Below are 20,053 nucleotides of genomic sequence, written 5' to 3'. Positions count from 1 at the left end.
TACACTGACACGTTGGTAATCAGACTCTGCTCCTAACTTTTTCAGCTCGACACCTGGATGAGCTCTGCTCCAGAAGAAGGGATGAAGCTGGTTTCAGCATTCTTCGTTCAGTCCCAAACAGGCCTTAAAAATATGTACGGTTCCATTGAGGTGGGCTGGGCCGTTTTATCATTTATCACTTGTCAGGGCTGTTTTGTCTTGTTCATGGGCTGGGCCAACTCGATCACCGTTGTTCACGTTAGGATTTTTTTATATTTTAAATCCTTTTTTTATTAAATATTTCAATAATAATCACGTCTATTTTTTTTTAAGATCTAACTCTTTTGGTCACGTCAGTCGTCCAGTCCCGCTGGCGTGACCAAATAACGTTGTCGTGCCACATGCGTTGGCGCGATAAGATATGCCACATTGAACGGCGTTTCCGACGTGGAAAACCTTATCGCGCCACTCCCGTTGCCGCATAACAAGACTAAACATTAGAAAATTCATAATTTTTTGATGCGACGTTGGATGAAGATGATTTTTATATAAAAATTGTAGAGTTTGATGAGTTCTATAACTTTCTAGTTTTGAGTTTTTTTTTCATTTAAGGACGGATGAAGATGATTTTTATATGAAAATTGTAGAGTTCGATGAGATCAACAATTTTCTAGTTTTGAGTTTTTTCATTTGAGAACGTTAAGATGCTCAAAACGATAATACAAAATTTCAGCAGCATAATAATCACGTACTCGCGCTTGTCACACTAGAAAAATAATATCTTTTTTTTGTACGAGGTTAAATGAAGATACTTTTATATCAAAGTTGTAGTTCTCATTGAGATCTACAACTTTATAGTTTTGAGTTCTTACATTTGAGGTTAAATGCTCGAGGAAATAATACTTTTTATAAAAAGGTTAAATCTATAATTTTTTTTGACGCTATTATTATTAAAATATTGAATAAAAAAGATTAAAATATAAAAATTCTCCTTCAAGTTACGAAGCTGCCTGAGTAGGCCGGACAGAGCTAGTGGGCCAGACTCCACTGGACTGAGACGCACCACCTAGAGCCTCCTCGTCACGTGGAGCGGACAGCGGAGGCCGGACTGCCGGAGGCCGGCCGACCCTCCTGGCTCCAGCAGCTCTTCTTCCTCTTCGCCAGCGATGGTGGGCAGCGGTTCCCTCCTGGCTCCAGCACCAGCAACTCTTCCTCTTCGCCGGCGATGGTAGACAGGGATAGCAACAGGCGCTGGCTCCGCGAGCGTTGAATCCAGATTCAAGGCCGACTACTGCTCCTGTCAAGCAAAGGTGAGCGAGCGGCTGAGCGCTTTCTGTTCCTTCTATCGCGCGTGCGTCCTCGAGACGGTCTTAATTACTGCCGGAGCGGTGTGTGCGAGTGCGACATAGGGGAATAGGCACGCCCGTGCTAGTCTAGTGCCATGGCATGGAAAGAACGCGGTCGATCGTGCCCAGTGCCCAGTGCCCACAGCCTGTTCGTGGAAATGTCCTCAAGCAGAAGCAGTCGTAGGGATGAACGGCAAACGTGTTCGACGTTGACCTGCACGTATTGCTGGAGGCTCAGTGGTGCTGTTGCTGAAGAACGGCGCCTGTAGTTTCAACTCTCGTCATTCCCCTTTGGAAATTCCTTGCTGCTTACTTCTGGCTTAACAAGAATTTGCACCAACCGAGCACATGCGGACATTTCCTCATGTCTGGCATGGGTGATTGTGGTTGAGTTCTTCAATTTGTTTTAAACACGATATACCTTCTGGCTGAGATTCCTCATTTAACTTGCATTTCTTATTGACTGGGACATCTCACCCTCTTGTTTTGTCCTTTTAGTTGACCTGACTCGTCTGAGTCATCGCCCATCCCTTCCTCGAATTCTCGTTGAGGATAATATATACCTGTTTGAGACAAGCCTATCATTTCAGCATGGGTTCAAGCGAGAACATATAGATGTCAACGAGGCGTTACAACTACTGAAGCACCAAATTTTCAGTATGCGCCTAAAAAGTTCCTTTAGCCCAAACCCTGCAAACTCAGTTTTCCATTGAGAAGATGTCTGGAGATTGCAGGGTACACAGCTGCTGATGAGGAGGTATCTACTGCCTTTTAGACCAGATTATCCTCTTCATTTATTTGTTTTTTGCTCAGGTCATGCGCGTCTGTTCTTTCTCTGGCATCAGCCTTTTCCTTCAGCAAGTAAATTTACATTCGTTTTGCCTCTTCTCTAGGAGGACTGTACGACGTACGGAAGACCCAATCAGTAAAAAATAACATAGATTTTTATCCTTCTGTTCTAGAGGCTTTGGTATGTCAGTTTCTCTATCTTTAGAAAGTACATTTTCATGTAACTGTCACAGCTTTCCTTTCCTCTCACATGCATATTGCTTCCTGTTGATGTTAGAAACAACAAGAATAGAGGAGTTTGCTTGGAAAGAAGCACTTTAGGAGCCCAAAAGTTTGTCCTGTCTATTTTTCTGCCTCTTCTAAGTGGGACTCTATATGTACTGAAGGTTGAACACACGACCAGTAGAAGGACATAACTTCTTTTTCTTCATTCTTCCCTGTCAGTCTGTCAGAGGCTTTGGTATGTTCCTAACCTTCAAATAGCTCATTTGCATGTATATAGCATATCCTGTGTTTCCTCGATCTCACGCACGTTGCTCACTGGTCATGTTAGAAACAAGAAGTATATAAGAGTTGCTTGCAGAGAAATACTTCAGGATCACAAAAGAAGCCCAATTTTTCCAAGGTCAGATGCTGTGAATACTACCTCCCACCAATCTTGCACATCCATATCCATGCCATGAGATTGTTGTCGGCATGAATCATACATGATAGCAAGTTAGCATCAACAGGATAATTAAATAAATAATCCATGAAATCACCGTGTTTCTTACTATTACTAATTAGAGACTTCCTTTGGAGCCTCCACGCTAAAGCTTATGAGACAAGCTAGAAAAAGAGATAAATCTTAGAAATTCTTGCAAAAGAATAGAAACATCCAGCCATGAGCCATCTATTCGATAGCCATTGAATCTATTATGTATTCTATCTAAAAAGTTATCCACCTCTGTCACTATGAAAAATACTCTAGAGTAACCCCCTAAATTAGAAACACCTTCCTTTGATTTACTACCACTGTCCCAAAAAGAATGCAAATTCTAGATATGGTCTGAGTCAAACTATTCAAGTTTTACTAAGTTTATAGAAAATAGTTTCAACAGTTATGATTCCAAATAAGTATACTAGGAAAATATATTCCATTCCAATTAGATATACTAGGAAAATATATTTCGTGATGAATCTAATGATACTTATTTGATATCATAATTTTTTTTGTACAAAGTTTGTCAAACTGAAGATGGTTTGACTTAGTACTGTAGCTAGAATTGCATTTTTTCCTGGGACAAAGGGAGTAGCAAGTTTAATTCCACCCACATTATATTCCTCCAAAGAACAACCAAGGAGAGTTCAGTTCTGTATTAGAACTCTCTTGATACGGAAAGCATTCTTGAAGCTCAAATATTGCATTTAAGCTAGTTTTATTAATGTCTAGTCCTTGAATCCTAGGATTCAACTCTACAGAGTTGTTTCGACTTGAGGCCCACTTTGGATCCTTGCATTGGTGAAGCCCAATTTTTCTCTTCAAACTGACTCATTCTGTCATACTATTATACTGGTTATGCTTTATTTCCTACCATTTTACAATGTCAACTGCTCTTGATTGTAACTGGAAATTGACATCTTAATTCTACAAGAAAATAACCTGTTTGATAATTATCCAATATTTTATTCAGTCGTCAAACTTCTTAGCAATTGAGGACTATGTAAAATTTGAAATCTCTGCTAGTGTATCCTTAGTCCTGTGGGGGGTACGACCCCGGATACCCACGACAGACTACATGGGCTGTGCCGCCAGGGGTGGTCCAGCCCACAAGACGAAGACTTACGGTGCACGGTACTGCTCGGCGTGTACCGCAGGACATCAAGGGCGATATCCTGAAGATGCTACGAGATCTGTTAGGATATGCTCGATCCCGTGATTCCTGTAATCTGTTATTACTTACCGGTTATCTCCTAGATCTAACCGACTTGTAACCCTACCTCCTGGCTATATAAGGCGGGTAGGGGACCCCCTCAAAACACACGCAATATCATACGATAGCCAATACAAACCAACATACCACAGGAGTAGGGTATTACGTCGTGCAGATGGCCCGAACCTGTCTAACTCTTGTGTCTCTGTTGCATTCTTGTTCTTGATTACGTGCACCTCTGCCGATCAATCTACCTTCGTGGGATACCCCTCGGAGGACTGCCGACGATATTCCGTCGATAGTTGGCGCGCCAGGTAGGGGTGTGCGTGCTTTTTCCAAGACGAACAAGATGGTACACTTTTTAGGCTCTTCGTCCTCCTCAAAGCCCGACCATATCTTTACGGTCGGATCGATCTCCTGGGTCATCAATGCTGACGGAGACGGAGAGATCATCGAGCCGGTGTAGATCATTTCTGCGCCAACCACACCAACACCTGCAACGGCAGATCCGATCTCGGAACCGCCTCCGAGGTCGTCTTCACCAACAACTCGCCGCCTGCTGCCCCGCTACTCGAGGAAGCAGGTCGACAACGACGATCTGATCGCCTCCATTGATCAGGTCGGCCAGAAGCTCGCCGACTGCCTCTCCCTCGTGGAATCAGCTCTGAACACTCTGGTTCGGCGCCCACCACCCTCTGGTTCCGATCTATCGGAGGCCGATCCGGAAACTCCAGGGGTTACGGCTACCGTCCATCAGGATGCCCTAAGGGACAAATTCACCGACCAGATTGGAGACATCTATCCTCTCGCCGACCTGATCGTCGATCAGCTCTCGCCGACTATCAACATGCTGCAAATCGGCCAACATCCCGAAGAATCCCTCCACACCATCCTGGAAGAAAATCCAGACTCTGAGCCCCAGGGCTCTACGGAGATTGTCGTAGAAACCGCCGCCGTCCAACCTCCCTTTCCACCCTTCCGTGGAGGTGGGATTTTTAATGTCAGCATCGACAGCCCTCCGCGGGATGGAGAAACCAATGAGGACCGCGCAGCTCGTGTCAACAGAAACGCCAACCGTGCGCTGCGCCGAGCGGATGAGGCCGCCATTGTGCTAGCCGAGGTTGCTCACAACGGAGAACAACTCGACTCGCAAGGGAGGCCACGCCCGCTCCGCCGCAACCTCTACGACGAATTCGTCCGTGTCGACGGCCACGATGTCTACAAGACCCCAAGCGCCAACTTGGCCGTGGCTGATAACGAGCTCGCTCGGCTCGAACAAACGCCAGAGGTTGCCATGGTTGCCGCAATGCTTAAAGTTACGCACTGCCAGGTCAACGAGATCCGCCAGGATCAGGGACCTTCCTACTCGACAAGCTCGAATCGTCGATCCGCTGCGCCAAGATCCAATCGCCGCCCCGACAGAAGCCGTTTCGCCGACCAACATCGTGTTGATGGACAACCCCTCCAGGGGGAGCTAGGGGGAACCGTATCAACAACCCTCGCCAACACGACCAAGAAGTCGATCAAGATGTCCGAGCGCACATCAACAACCTCTGGGATGCACGACGTCATATCAATGGGCGCCGTTTCTCTCGGCATGAGGAGGAAGTACGCTGGTGTCAAGAGTACGACCAAGAATTTGGTAATCCGGATGCAGCCCTGCAGCCACTTAACGCCGGCAATGCCCCCGATCCCGACGGTGACGATCCCGAAGGGCCCCGAGCATTCACGAGAGCACTTCGAATACTCCAGTGGCCCCGTGGTTTCAAAATCACCGGAGTCGAGCCCTACGAGGGGCGGATGAACCCCACACAGTGGCTACCAGCTTATGCCACCGCTGTGCGTGCTGTCGGGGGAGATACCAGTGTCATGGCGAACTATCTTCCCGTCATGCTCACGCCGACCGTAATGAATTGGCTCACGAGCCTCGCCCCAGATTCCATCGAATCTTGGGAACAGCTGAAGAAGGTCTTCACCGACAATTACATGGCCCAGAAGGAGAAGTCGGAGGGGGTGAGGTCTTCTACTCCAAGGCCCAGCTCCTGTAGGGCTCCGGCGAAGAGGAGATTCAGGGCACTTCCGCCGTCGACGAGTACTTTCCTGAAGAGTACTTTCTTGACGGTTGCATCGAGAACGAGGGGGAAGCGCCCTGTATAAGGGATGTCCGCCCACTGGTCGTCCCTGCTGAAGGTGATGGGGACCTCAGACCAAGGGCGATGGCTGGGTTCGGCGATAGCGTCTTTTGCGTTGACGGCGAGCACCCGGCGGGCGGTGAGTTTTCGATCTCTTCTGTTCTCGGCGGCGGCGAGACCCCCGAAGATAGTGGCGACCACTTTGTCGTGATCCTGGAAGGCGTTATTGTTGTGCCCTAGTGGTCGGCGACCTCTGGCTCCGTCGTCGTTGTCGTCGTCCTTTTTTTTGTCCTGGAACTCTTTAGCTAAGCCGAGGCAGTCCTTCATCTTATGCTTGCTGTTCTTGTGGAGGGAGCACGGGCCTTCGAGGATTTTCTTGTACTGCTCGTCGTAGTTACGTTTGGCGCGAGGTTCGTCAATGATGGCGACGATGTTGTCTGGTCGGTGGCGGCGATACTGACCAGCTTTAGACCCTTCCGGCCGGTCGCGGCCACTGTCCTGATGGTGGCCGCGGTCGTCGTAGCGGCGGCCACTGTGGCGTCGTTCGTTGGGGTGCTCGTCGCTGCGGCGAGTTGGGCGGTGAGTGCCCGCATCCTCGTTGAAGCGAACTTCGGCCTCTTCAGCGTCGGCGTATTGATCGGCGGTCATGATCATCTCGCCAATCCCCATTGTCGGCTTACGATTGAATTTGGAGCGGAGGTCGCGGTGATGGAGTCCTCTGACAAAGGCGGTGATGACTTCTGCTTCCGTAATGTTGGGAATAGAATTTCTCATCTCGAAAAATCGTCTGATGTAACTACGGAGGAGCTCGGACGGTTTCTGATAAATGCGATTCAGATCGTGCTTGGTGCCCGGCCGAGTACACGTAGTCATGTAATTGTCGGTGAAGACCTTCTTCAACTGTTCCCAAGATTCGATGGAATCTGGGGTGAGGCTCGTGAGCCAGTTCATTGTGGTCGGCGTGAGCATGACGGGAAGATAGTTCGCCATGACACTGGTATCTCCCCCGGCGGTACGCACAGCGGTGGCATAAGCTTGTAGCCACTGTGTGGGGTTCATCCGCCCCTCGTTGGGCTCGACCCCGGTGATTTTGAAACCACGGGGCCACTGGAGTGTTCGGAGTGCTCTCATGAATGCGTGGGGCCCTTTGGGATCGTCACCGTCGGTATCGGCGGCATTGCCGACGTTAAGTGGCTGGAGGGCTGCATCCGGATTACCGAATTCTTGCTCGTATTCTTGACGCCGGCGTACTTCCTCCACATGTCGAGAGAAACGGCGCCCATCGATATGACATCGTGCATCCCGGAGGTTGTTGATGTGTGCTCGGACATCTTGATCGACTTCTTGATCGTGTTGGCGAGGGTTGTTGATACGGTTCCCCCTAGCTCCCCCCCTGGAGGGGTTGTCCATCATCACGATGTTGGTCGGCGAAACGGCTTCTGCCGGGGCGGCGATTGGATCTTGGCGCGGCGGATCGGCGATTCGAGCTTGTCGAGTAGGAAGGTCCCTGATCCTGGCGGATCTCATTGACCTGGCAGTGCGCAGCTTTAAGCATTGTAGCGACCTTGGTAACCTCTGGCGTTTGTTCGAGCTGAGCGAGCTCGTTAGCAGCCACGGCCAAGTTGGCGCTTGGGGTCTTGTAGACATCGTGGCCGTCGACACGGATGAATTCGTCGTCGAGGTTGCGGCGGAGCGGGCGTGGCCTCCCTTGCGAGTCGAGTTGTTCTCCGTTGCGAGCAGCCTCGGCTAGCACAATGGCGGCCTCGGCGCTGCGCACGGTTGGCGTTTCTGTTGACACGAGCTACGCGGTCCTCATCGGTTTCTCCATCCCGCGGAGGGCTGTCGATGCTGACATTAAAAATCCCACCTCCACGGAAGGGTGGAAAGGGAGGTTGGACGGCGGTGGTTTCGGCGACAATCTCCGTAGAGCCCTGGGGCTCAGAGTCTGGATTTTCCTCCAGGATGGTGTGGAAGGATTCTTCGGGATGTTGGCCGATTTGCAGCATGTTGATAGTCGGCGAGAGTTGATCGGCGATCGGGTCGGCGAGAGAATAGATGTCTCCAATCTGGTCTGTGAATTTGTCCCTTAGGGCATCCTGATGGACGGTGGCCGTAATCCCTGGAGTTTCCCGATCGGCCTCCGATAGATCGGAACCGGAGGGTGGTCGGCGCCGAACCAGAGTGTTCCGAGCCGATTCCGCGAGGGAGAGGCAGTCGGCGAGCTTCTGGCCGACCTGATCGATGGAGGCGATCAGATCGTCGTTTCCGACCTGCTTCCTCGAGTAGCGGGGCAGCAGGCGGCGAGTTGTTGGTGAAGACGACCTCGGAGGCGGTTCCGAGATCGGATCTGCCGTTGCAGGTGTTGGTGTGGTTGGCGCAGAAACGATCTGCACCGGCTCGATGATCTCTCCGTCTCCGTCAGCATTGATGACCTAGGAGATCGATCCGACCGTAAAGATCTGGCCGGGCTTTGGGGAGGACTGTCGACGATATTCCGTCGACAAGTCCCCTAGAAAAATACATTATGAAGTTTATTTAAGATGTTTCATGGGTGCAAGTACTATATCAATTTGTTTCCTTTGAAGTACTGGTCTGTAACTCTTTCCTGCATTATGTGCCTTTCAGGTGATAATTATCATCTCTTCTGTATCAGATGTTATCAAGATTTCTATAGTCGGTGTTTTTACTACTGGAATAACATGGATCTGCCTGAAAATGAGCTACGAGGATACATTGAGGATAATGGCAGACCAATGTGGACAGCACATAACAATCACAACAGAAGGTATTTCAAAGAAGAAGAAATAAGAATAATCACTAACAACTATGACACTCTCCTTGGGAAAGGGGGATTTGGAGAAGTTTATAAAGGGATTCTTGATGATAACAGTTCAGTTGCTGTAAAGAGGTACATCCATAATGTAAAGGAGAACTTTGCCAAAGAAGTGATTGTCCATTCCGAAATCAATCACCGGAATGTAGTTAGACTCATTGGCTGTTGTATCGGTGAAGATGCACTAATGATAGTGACTGAATATGTCTCTAGAGGAAACCTCAGTGACATTCTTCACTGCAGTGAAATTTCCATATCTTTGGAAACACGATTGGATATTGCTATAGGGTGTGCAGAAGCTTTAAGCTATATGCATTCGCAAATGTATGGGCAAGTCATCCATGGAGACATTAAGCCTGCCAACATACTTCTCGATGACAACCTCAATGCAAAAATATCAGACTTTGGGATATCAAAGTTACTTTCAACGGATAATACCTTATACGCCTCACATGTAATAGGGAGTATTGGGTATATGGATCCTTTGTTTGCTCGAAACGGGCGTCTCACCTCAAAGAGTGATGTTTATAGTTTTGGAGTTGTTCTCTTGGAACTGATTACTAGAAGAAAGGCTGTCGATGATGGTAAAATTAACCTTATTGAAAACTTTACTCAAGCTCTAGCAAAACGAAAGAAGATACGGGAATTTTATGATGTACAAGTTGCAGATGAGAACAATTTGAGGATTCTTGATGGAATTGGGAAGCTAGCAGCAAAATGCTTAGCAATGGACCTAGAGAAACGTCCAGAAATGAAAGATGTTGCAGAAAGCCTTCGGATGTTTAGAAAAGCTCAATATCAGTCACAAGAGAAAATACTTTTGTTTGGCTGGGTACGGAGAAGCAAACGACCACCCCAAAATATGGTTCCTACTGACAAACACTTACATGGAATGAGAGAAGGGAGTCCAAGACTTTACAGCTTTGGTTCATCGCAAGGGATAGAATTAGAAAAGCTGTTGGTAGCATCTTCCGAGGTTCTTGGGAAAGGCAAATATGCATCGACTTACAAGGCTGTACTGGATGATGGTTTCACGTTAACTGTAAAGAGACTGAAGAACACTATAGATGTGCCAGAGGCAGTGTTCAAGGAACGAATAGCAGCAATAGGAACAATTGAGCATGAGCTTGTAGTCCCACTACGACAGTACTACTACAGCAAGGATGAGAAGATACTGGTGTATGATTATTTTCCCAATATTAGCCTAGCTTCAATTCTTCACGGTAATATACTGTTCATGAGTTGAATCCACAAAAATAGGCTTTGGTTTTTATAACTATGCAGTAGGTCATGTCAAGATTCATAATAAAAATCATCAAGAAAATTTGTGTCTATTACATAATGAATTTGTTTTCAGCAAAAGGTTCTGTTGCAAAATATTGTCTATCTAGTTTATGTTATGCCACGATTGTACTTTGAAGATTATGCTTTATTCACACTGGAATAACTTTTTCCAGGAAAACATCATCCTTTGGTGCCGGTACGCTGGGAGACTCGGTCAGCCATTGCACTATCTGTAGCTCGTGCTGTTACCTTCATCCACTCAACCAATGCTGCTGCAGCGTCCCATGGCGACCTCAACTCCTCCAACATTCTTCTTACAGGGAGGAGCTATGAGGCACGGGTCTCAGAACACGGCCTCAAAACTCTTGTCAGTGACCCAACACTAGTTATCGACAACAACATTACACAAAAGGATGATGTGTACAGCTTTGGTGTCATACTGCTTGAGATGCTCACAGGCAAGTCACCAGAACTCAAGCCAGATTTGCTCGAATGGGTTTTAGCACTCATCCGTGAGGAGTGGGTATCGGAAGCATTCGATGAGAAGCTCCTTACAGAAAACACTGCGGTAGAAGAGCTGGTTCAGTTTCTCAAACTCGCAATTCATTGCTGTGACAAGAACCCCACATTGAGACCAACAATGTCAGAAGTTGCTCAACAGATTGAACCCCACATTGGGGCCTGTTCGTTTGGAGGAATTCTGGAGGAATTTGAATGATTTGGAGGAATGCTGGAGGGATTTGTGAGAAAAAAACACGGTTCCGGATGAAAAAAGAAGCAGATAAGCCGGGTTTAAGGGCACGCGAACGGAGCAATGCAGGGCGAGAGGAACAAACTTTCAGCCTAGGAACATGAGGAAACAAATTGTATTGTGAGCACGCACTACTGTACAAGCATTTTTCGTCGTCTGAAAAAGATATTCACGTTCCATCACTTGGGTTGTTTCCGATACCATTTGAATTCCGGAGCTCTATTTTTACCATCTTTTTATTTGTTCATAGCACACATGCTGTATATTGAGGATGCTATTTTGCTGCAATTACCGTCTGCTGTTAAATTGGTGCATTTTGGTTGCCTTCTGAATGTTGTTAGAGAATGTAACTCAATGTATTCCAAAGCCCCAAAGAGGAAGTAGTATGTAAAAACTGCAGAGAGCACCCTATAATGTAGGTAAATACACATACATGTATATACATCTAACAAAAGTAAGCAGTCTTCTTTAGAGAAACTATTGCTGTCAGCTCTGCAGTCTGCATACCACTTAACCTTCAGAGGTTCATTGTAGAATGGCATACCTTTTAGTGGCCATCAAAATTCTGATTTCAGTTCTTGTGTCATGAAGATTGTGCCTCTTTATCACAGTAACTGTAGATGAAATATTGGCTTGGAAATATTCAGTGGTAAGCTCTCTGCAAAAAATTGCCTAGGCACAGGGAGTCTGTACACTTAGCCCATGTAATAGAAGGAACCACCATCCAGCCCATGATCTGCACAGTGGGAGTCTGTCCATTACCACTTAGCCCATGAGCGGCATGTGGATTTCTAGTAAATGGGCCATGACCCGAATCCATTTGAGTCCACGCAGCTGGACCATGTAATAATGCATTCACTGTCCTGACTCCTGGGGAGAGGCAACGATTATGACTGAACTATCGAAGCTGTTCTTCTTTCCCAAGCCGTCGCTGCCGCCTGCCAGCGACGCAAAACTCTGTCCGAAGCTCGCCGGTGCCGCCAGCATAGTTAGGACCGCTACAGTGAGGTGCTTGTAGTTGTCGACATGCTCTTAGTTACCAGAGCCACGGCGAGGTGGCCGGGACACGCCACGGCGCGTACCCACCAACTGTTTGCGACAATGTCTCCAACAACATTTTAAGGAGAGGGGCGGCCGAGGTGTTCGACGCAGAGCTGGTGTGGCTCTAGCACTTCTTGGCGCTGATGCAGGAGAACCAGGCGCATCAATTTGCTGACGGGCGGCAGCTAGTCCACCTCCCCCTCCGCAAGGTTGGGCACGAGCATGGCCGCAGGGTACGTTTGGGTTGCAGTCAAACAAGTATGTCGTTCAGACTTACTCCCTCATTTACGGATGCTAGCGGGCTTGTACTCGAACTTGCAATCAGAGAAAAAGTCATATTTTCCCCAAAGTTTAACCAACAATTAGTCAATTTTTGCATGTTTATATGGTCTATAAAAGTTGCATCAATATGTTTGTGCATAAAGTGCCTATGAGATAATATTGACATATTATAAGAGAAGTTAGGGGTCAAAGTCTAATTTATATGATTTTTCCTCTCGTAAAATATCTTTATCATTTCTGGACAGAGGGAGTAATATAGAGAGGAGGCACAATTTTGATGCGCTTCTTTTCTTTACAGGAATGGATAATATTAAGCCTGGGCGTTCGGGTTACCCGATTTTTTTCGGGTCGGGTAATTCAAAATTCGGGTAATGAAAATTGCTACCCGATATTACCCCCGAAAAAACACTACCCGCAAATTTGGGTACCCGATAATTCGGGTTCGGGTTCGGGTATTACCCGATATACCCAAATTTACAGAAAACAACAAACTACACTAAATTTCAGTAGCGATCTATACATAATTTCAGCAGCAATTTGTATAGAATTTCAATAGCAATTTGTAGAGAATAATATATTACAGTCACTCATTCAAATAGAGAGAATTATATTCTAATAAAGTGATAAGTTAAATGGTTCAGCTAACAACACATGATAAATACAAAGACAAAAACAAATCTTTGGGTAGTTCGGGTAGTTTGGGTACCGGGGGATATTACCCGAATTACCCAAACTAATTTCGGGTAATCAAAATCGCTATTCGAATTTGGGATCGGGTACCTCGGGTTCGGGTAATTCGGGTCCGGGTTCGGATAATTCGGGTACGGGTAATGGGTATGGGGTATTTTGCCCAGGCTTAGATAATATCATTGTGTCCAGTACTGAAGTGTCAACGAGGGAGCCTAGTTTTTATGGAGCAGTCCAAGGTACAGGTCCAGCAAATGGGGAAATTTCAGGAATCGCCCTACTACCAAACAGCCATCACCCATTTAACACCCTCCCAAAAGATTTCACAAAATTGCCACCCTCTCAACACTTTAGTGCCATGTCACCCAGTTTTTGGGTCAAAATCACCCAGCTTTTGTACTAAAGCTGGGTGATTTAGCACTTACTTTATCCTAAAAGCTGGGTGACATGACACTAAAGTGTTTGGAGGGTGGCAATTTTGTCAAGTTTTTTGAGAGGGTGTCAAATGGGTGGTAACTATTTCATAGCAGACGTCCCCACAACTTTCCACCTAGTTCTAAATCCTTGCTATTGTCCCTATTGCGCATACCCTGAAGATGGCTTCAAAACCGTGACATTTTTCAGCTAGGCATGCAGTAATGGCAGTATTCAAATTCCAAGTGGTACTTATAGTATGCTTTGAGTATGGGTTTCCAACTCAGCTTGTGGTACCTTAAAGGTTTTTAAGTCACTAGTGGTGGCAATCCTTTTCAATGCAAGTAATTCAACTGGCAACCGCATTGCAACGAAGGAACATTAGTGTCATTTTTTTTTGTATAAGTCTCTGTTCGATGGGGACATTTGGCCGTCCAGTTTTTACTTTTTTAACAGTAGACCTGGCAATTTTAAGTGCACATCTCTTTCTCGATAGGTGATAATATTTCTTATTGACAGTGACAAGCCATTGAAGCACCAAAAATTACGGAAAGTTCTCTGCAGGCCTGCAATCTGAGTTGCATTCCTTGAAAGTTTCGGCAACCCAAGCCTCGCATGCTCCGATCTGCATGGACAAAAACATTTGGAGATTGCACAGCACATGTCATCTGATCAGATCCCAAGGTATCTAGTATCCTCAAAACCAGAATAATTTCATTTCCTTGTTGCTCTTTTCATGCTTATCAATTTCTTCCTTGGCATATGCTATTTTCTTTGGTGGATAAATTTACTTTCCTTCTGCCTCTTCTCAGGGGAACTCTATTTACAGGAGGCTGGCAATCAGTCTGTACAAGAACGACACAGTTAATCTATTCTTCTCTGATGCCAGCGCTTCGGTATATTAACCTCTATCTTATACAGCTGACTTTCATGTATGTGTCATACCCTGTGTTTCGTCTCATTCATGTTAATTTCCTGGTGATGTTAGAAACAAGAAGAACATAGGAGTTTGCTTGCAAAGAAACATCTCAAGAGCGTGAAGTCTAAAGGGTGTTTTCCCAGGTCAGATGTCTATCACTATTAGCACCCACTAATTCATGCACACCATTTCTATGACACCAGAACATTGTCTGCACGAATCATACATAACAGAGAGTGCAAACAGAGAAAATAAATAAATAATCAGGCATTCAGGTGCATACGCACTGTGTGTAGCAACGAATTACAGTGGTTATAAGTTCTAACGCAAAGATTATTGTAGCTCATTTATACAAAATTTTTTAAGGTTGCAGCTCTTGGCAAATTTAATTTGCAGGGTACATGCAAGGGAGACACTTCGATAAATACGGGTGGGATGGAAGTTGCCTTGGTATCAGCTGTATTGAAGATTGTGGGGACGAAGTTAGCTCCTCTTGCAATCAAAGAGTTCAGATCTAAAGCAGATGTAGCCAAAGATATTCAGGAACTCCAGGATCTAGTTGAGGAGATCAACGATTGGTTGCATACAGTAGGTGATAAAGCAATACGAAATGGCCGATCATCTAAATGGCTCAAAAGATTGAAAGAAGCTGCTTATGATGCTGAAGATGTAGTCCATGAGTTCCACATCGAGGCTGAAAAACAAGACATAAAAGTTACTGGTGGCAAGAATACCATGGTCAAATACTTGTTGACAAAACCTAAATCAGCTGTGTCTGGATTTAAGATAGCTCACAAGATCAAGGCAATAAAGAGCAGATTTGATGCAATTGTGAAAGGAAGGAGTGACTATAGCACAATAGCAAATAGCATGCCAGTGGATCATCCTGTTCATCATACAAGAAAGACAATTGGAGAGGTGCCATTCTATACCATTGTGGACGAGACATCAGTATTTGGCAGGGACCAAGAGAAGGATCAGATTACATCTGAGCTGATGGAGACTAATAGCCAACAAAGAATAAAGATAGTTTCAGTCATTGGGCTAGGTGGATCTGGTAAAACTACTCTCGCAAAACTAGTGTTTAATGATGGTAACATTGTAAACCATTTTGAAGTTCTATTGTGGGTTCATGTGTCAAGAGAATTTGTTGTTGAAAAGCTTGTGGAGAAGTTGTTTGAAGCTATTGCTGGTGACATGCCTGAGCACCTCCCATTGCAGCATGTGAGCAGAACTATCTCAGATAAGTTAGCTGGAAAGAGGTTCCTAGCTGTCTTGGATGACGTTTGGACAGAGGATCGTGTTGACTGGGAGCGATTCATGGTACATTTAAAGAGTGGTGCACCTGGCAGTAGTATTTTACTCACTACTCGTAGTAGAAAAGTTGCAGAAGCCGTGGATTCTAGTTATGCATACGACCTACCATTCTTGTCTAAAGAAGATAGCTGGAAAGTGTTCCAGCAATGTTTTGGAATTGCCATGAAAGCTCTAGACACTGAATTCCTACAGGTCGGGATAGAGATTGTGAACAGATGTGGTGGGGTGCCCCTTGCAATTAAAGTTATTGCAGGAATCCTCCATGGAATGAAAGGAATTGAAGAATGGCAGTCCATAAGCAATAGTAATTTATTAGATGTTCAGGATGACGAACATAGAGTATCTGCGTGCTTATGGTTAAGTTTTGTTCATTTACCGGATCATCTAAAGCCTTGTTTTGTATATTGCTCTATCTTTCCAAGAGGCTATGTAATCAACAGGTGTCATTTGATTTCTCAATGGATAGCTCATGGCTTTGTTCCGACAAACCAAGCTCAACAACCAGAAGATGTTGGAATTGGCTACTTTGATTCTCTTCTTAAAGTGGGGTTCCTTCAAGATCAGGATCCAGACCAAGATTGGTCCACAAGTGATGAAGTAAGATGCAAAATGCATGACCTGATTCATGATCTCGCTAGACAAATTCTACAGGATGAATTTGTGTCTGAGATAGAAACAAACGATCAAATAAACAGATGCAGATACCTATCTTTGACTTCATGCACTGGGAAGCTTGACAACAAATTATGTGGCAAGGTCCGTGCACTCTATGTTTCTGGCCGTGACCTCACATTCGACAAGACAATGGACAAGCAGTGTTGTGTCCGTACTATTATATTGAAGTATATAACTGCTGACTCATTGCCTCTGTTTATTTCAAAGTTTGAATACATGGGACATCTTGAAATATCCAATGTTAACTGTGAGGCACTCCCAGAAGCTCTTTCGCATTGTTGGAACTTGCAGGCCATTCATGTGTTAAAATGCACAAGACTTGCAGTTGTACCTGAAACTATCGGTAAGCTTAAGAAGCTTAGAACTCTAGAATTGAATGATGTTTGGAGTATCAAGAGTTTACCACAATCTATCGGCGATTGTGATAATCTTCGAAGTTTATACCTAGAAGGTTGTGGTGGAATCAAAGATATACCAAATTCCTTGGAAAAAGTGAAAAATTTAAGGATCCTTAGTATTGTTAAATGCAGTGATTTACAAAAACTTCTGCCATCAGAATCGTTTGGGAAGCTTTGGAACTTACAAACGCTCACCTTAAAATGCTGCTGGAGTCTCCGAAACCTACCTCAGTGCATGACTTCTTTGAGTCATCTAGAATCATTGGACCTTGGATATTGTTTCGACCTTGTTGAATTGCCTGAAGGTATTGGGAATTTAAGAAACCTTAAAGTTTTGAATCTGAAGAGATGCAAAAAATTGTGTGGACTACCAGCTGGTTGTGGGCAACTAACTCGTTTACAACAGTTGAGCTTGTTTGTTATTGGAGACAGTACTAAGCATGCAAGGATCTCTGAGCTTGAAAGTCTTGATAAGTTAAATGGCGAACTGCGAATTAAAAACATTAAATATGTGAAAGATCCAGGTGAAACAGACAAGGTTCATTTGAAGGAAAAGAATGGCATACTGAAATTGTCATTGGATTGGTATTCAAGATGGGAGGTTCAGCCTAATGATGTGGAAGAAGAGTTATCATTAAATATGGAGAAGGACCTGCATTTGCTCAACAGTCTTGAACCACCACAAAAAATTGAGAAGCTGGGAATTTGTGGTTATCGGGGTTCGCAATTGCCACGTTGGATGACAAAGCAAAGTGATTCTTGTGGTCTAGCCGACAATAGGCATATCGTAATGCAAAGAAATCCACCTGAATTCTCCCATCTAACCAAACTAGTATTGGACAACTTACCAAACTTGGAGCATCTGGGGGAACTTGTGGAATTGCCACTGATAAAGATCCTTAAGCTCAGAGGAATGCCTAAGTTGGTGGAGCTGCTTATGACCACACGCTGTTTCGCAACTGGGGAGGAAGGAGTGGAATGTCGTTTCCCTCACCTATCCACTCTAGTAATAAGCGACTGCCCGAAATTGGTTGTGAAGCCGTACTTTCCGCTGTCTTTGCAGAGTTTAAAACTAGAAGGAAGCAATGGGCAGTTGGTTTCTTCAGGATGCTTCTTCCATGCACATCATCGTCATGCAGCTCATGCTCATGGTGATGAGTCTTCATCTTCCTCCTGTATTGTGGATGTGACGGGTACTCCCCTCAAGAGACTAGACCTTGGTCGATTGATAGGATCATCATCTGGTTGGGAGGTGCTGCAGCACCTCACTGGGCTTCATAACCTGCACATATACATGTGCACAGACCTTACTCATTTACCTGAGAGCATCCAATGCATCACCAGCCTCCGTAGACTGGGGATATCACATTGTGCTAATCTTCGTGTGCTGCCTGACTGGCTTGTGGAACTGAAATCTCTACAGAGTCTGAACTTACAGTCATGTAATGCTCTCCAGCAGCTGCCTGAACAAATAGGAGAACTCTGCTCACTCCAGCACCTCAGCATAATTTCTTTGCCTTCCCTGACTTGTCTTCCCGAGAGCATGCAGCGCCTCACCTCACTTCAATCTCTCAACTTGTGTATGTGTGGTGCGCTGACCCAGCTTCCAGAGTGGCTAGGCGAACTCTCTGCACTTCAAAGACTCTGGCTCCACAGCTGCGGTGGCCTTACATCCTTGCCCTGCTCCATACAACGCCTTACTGCTCTTGAGGAATTATTTATAATCAACAACCTTGAGCTGCTTAGGCGTTGCAGGGAAGGGGTGGGGGAGGATTGGCACCTTGTCTCACATATTAAAAATTTAAGGCTATTGGACTAGGGGCTTCAGATCATTGCATCATATTATAAGGCAGACAATGATGGCCAGGTGAGACATTTCTGTTCCTCTCTGGCGTGTGAGCACACGTTCGTTTTTTAAGGAACCCACACTTATTTTCTTCTGCTTGGGAAAATTGCACAGCTTAGATATTGGTACATGATTATATGCTGCCTTTTTTTTTCTCGGAAAATCGTATTACATGTTGTCGTGTGCTCGTGTTATATCACCACTATTTACTATATTGGTTCACAAGACCTACACTTTTCCTTTTTCTTCTCCTCATCTCTATTTGTTCTCAGCTCGGTATACATATATGCATTTTGCATTCTCTCAGCATACATACTTGTACAATAAAATAGCTTACTAGATAGAAATGTGGAACAGATGCACAGTCCCAAAAGGCTTGATACTAGTAATGTTTGTTGCACCGCTTCCCTGTGAGTCCTCTCGAAACTAATTGTTTCTCTTCTTTTTCAGACTCTGCAGTGGTTACATATATATGCATCAACTTTGGAAAACAGCCGCTTGCAGAGCTAAAGAACTTCAACAACGTATGCGCCCACTCTGTGTCTTCGAGTTAATGGAAACTTGTCTTTTGCCATTGCGGAGCTAACCAGACAATATGAAGGCAGATGCCACGGCTGATGTGCTACTGAAGAATGACAAGGCTGTCAGTTGGGTGGCATGCGCTGGGAGCTCAAGGCAAAGCGCTTACAAGAGGAAATTACAGTTGTTGGAGCAGTTCGGGGCTTAAGGCTGAAGCCATGCTAGCAAGAAGACAATGATCAAGGAGAACATTCAGAGAGGGGGATTGGTGTCTGAACTCTGAACCGGTTTTCAGTTTCTCTCTAAGTGCAGGTTAGCTGACTCCATTTCAGTTTCAGTCTCCCGTGTTAGTGTGAGGCAGAGCTGCTGTGTTTTGAATCATGTTATTACTCGTATAGAAGCTTGATCCTTTTGTAAATATCGATTTCTGCTTGCTACACACAAAGGTAGAGCTGGGATTATCGACCAGCTATGGATTCTGCGTGTATGTAATGCACTTGATCAGTTGATCTTAATTCTTCTTTTCATTGTAACGCGAATAGGAATAGCTAGCTACAGTCACAGCATTCCCTGTTTGAAGATGCTGGTACTAATATTCCTTGTATGATTGCGTTTACCATGAACAGCATCAGCATCAGGATGAAGTGTGTGTTTTTAGTGCTGCTACACCTTTCTGTGGATCACGCTGGGTAGCTTTGGATCACGGTCATGATCTGATGAAACCTGTACCAGCTCTGAACTTTGAGCTTCGAGTTGAGTCAACAGATTGCACGGCAGCAGCGACAGAGTAAGCAGAAGCAGCTAGACATAAACAGAAGAGATCGCAGAAGATTCTTGGCTCTGAAGTCCTGGTGCATTCTGCCATTGGCAGTGCACCCTAGATGGTTTGAGCGTGCAGTCTTAGCTCCGTTGAACAGGCAGGGAGAGA

At 45.4% G+C, this 20,053-nt stretch overlaps 3 protein-coding genes across 6 annotated transcripts; 2 read left to right on the top strand and 1 right to left on the bottom strand.

Annotated features, from left to right (window-relative positions):
• The first annotated feature begins 996 nt into the window (after window positions 1-996).
• On the top strand, window positions 997-11,258 carry LOC136506574 (uncharacterized). Of its 3 annotated transcripts, none has more exons than XM_066501485.1 (7): window positions 997-1,289; window positions 1,824-2,082; window positions 2,219-2,295; window positions 2,392-2,574; window positions 2,668-2,739; window positions 8,813-10,215; window positions 10,450-11,258. In XM_066501485.1, the coding sequence occupies exons 6-7, from the start codon at window positions 8,859-8,861 to the stop codon at window positions 10,992-10,994; spliced, it is 1,902 nt and encodes a 633-aa protein (XP_066357582.1). In that variant the 5' UTR covers window positions 997-1,289; window positions 1,824-2,082; window positions 2,219-2,295; window positions 2,392-2,574; window positions 2,668-2,739; window positions 8,813-8,858; the 3' UTR covers window positions 10,995-11,258. The 3 variants fall into 3 exon arrangements, with proteins under 3 accessions (XP_066357582.1, XP_066357581.1, XP_066357583.1); XM_066501484.1 differs by having other exon boundaries at window positions 8,785-10,215; XM_066501486.1 differs by lacking the exons at window positions 1,824-2,082; window positions 2,219-2,295; window positions 2,392-2,574; window positions 2,668-2,739 and having other exon boundaries at window positions 8,785-10,215.
• Window positions 6,010-7,149, bottom strand: LOC136507653 (uncharacterized). The gene has a single exon (XM_066502310.1). The coding sequence runs from the start codon at window positions 7,147-7,149 to the stop codon at window positions 6,010-6,012; it is 1,140 nt and encodes a 379-aa protein (XP_066358407.1).
• A 720-nt stretch (window positions 11,259-11,978) lies between the features above and the next one.
• On the top strand, window positions 11,979-19,640 carry LOC136506573 (putative disease resistance protein RGA1). Of its 2 annotated transcripts, none has more exons than XM_066501482.1 (6): window positions 11,979-12,301; window positions 13,971-14,135; window positions 14,264-14,347; window positions 14,440-14,513; window positions 14,767-18,627; window positions 19,057-19,640. In XM_066501482.1, the coding sequence occupies exon 5, from the start codon at window positions 14,806-14,808 to the stop codon at window positions 18,577-18,579; it is 3,774 nt and encodes a 1,257-aa protein (XP_066357579.1). In that variant the 5' UTR covers window positions 11,979-12,301; window positions 13,971-14,135; window positions 14,264-14,347; window positions 14,440-14,513; window positions 14,767-14,805; the 3' UTR covers window positions 18,580-18,627; window positions 19,057-19,640. The 2 variants fall into 2 exon arrangements, with proteins under 2 accessions (XP_066357579.1, XP_066357580.1); XM_066501483.1 differs by having other exon boundaries at window positions 11,979-12,326.
• Window positions 19,641-20,053: the final 413 nt, after the last annotated feature.

Source organism: Miscanthus floridulus, chromosome 15 (assembly GCF_019320115.1).
Source record: "Miscanthus floridulus cultivar M001 chromosome 15, ASM1932011v1, whole genome shotgun sequence".
NCBI classification, from domain to species: domain Eukaryota; kingdom Viridiplantae; phylum Streptophyta; class Magnoliopsida; order Poales; family Poaceae; genus Miscanthus; species Miscanthus floridulus.
This window is presented reverse-complemented; position numbering and strand designations above follow the sequence as displayed.

What these genes read in the sequence shown, in the direction of transcription:
- LOC136506573 (XM_066501482.1), top strand. Translation starts at nt 14,806, where the DNA reads ATGGAAGTTGCCTTGGTATCAGCTGTATTGAAGATTGTGGGGACGAAG.
- LOC136507653 (XM_066502310.1), bottom strand. Translation starts at nt 7,149, where the DNA reads ATGGCGAACTATCTTCCCGTCATGCTCACGCCGACCACAATGAACTGG.
- LOC136506574 (XM_066501486.1), top strand. Translation starts at nt 8,859, where the DNA reads ATGGATCTGCCTGAAAATGAGCTACGAGGATACATTGAGGATAATGGC. An exon ending in CCTAGCTTCAATTCTTCACG is followed by an intron (nt 10,216 to 10,449) that starts GTAATATACTGT and finishes AACTTTTTCCAG; the next exon opens with GAAAACATCATCCTTTGGTG.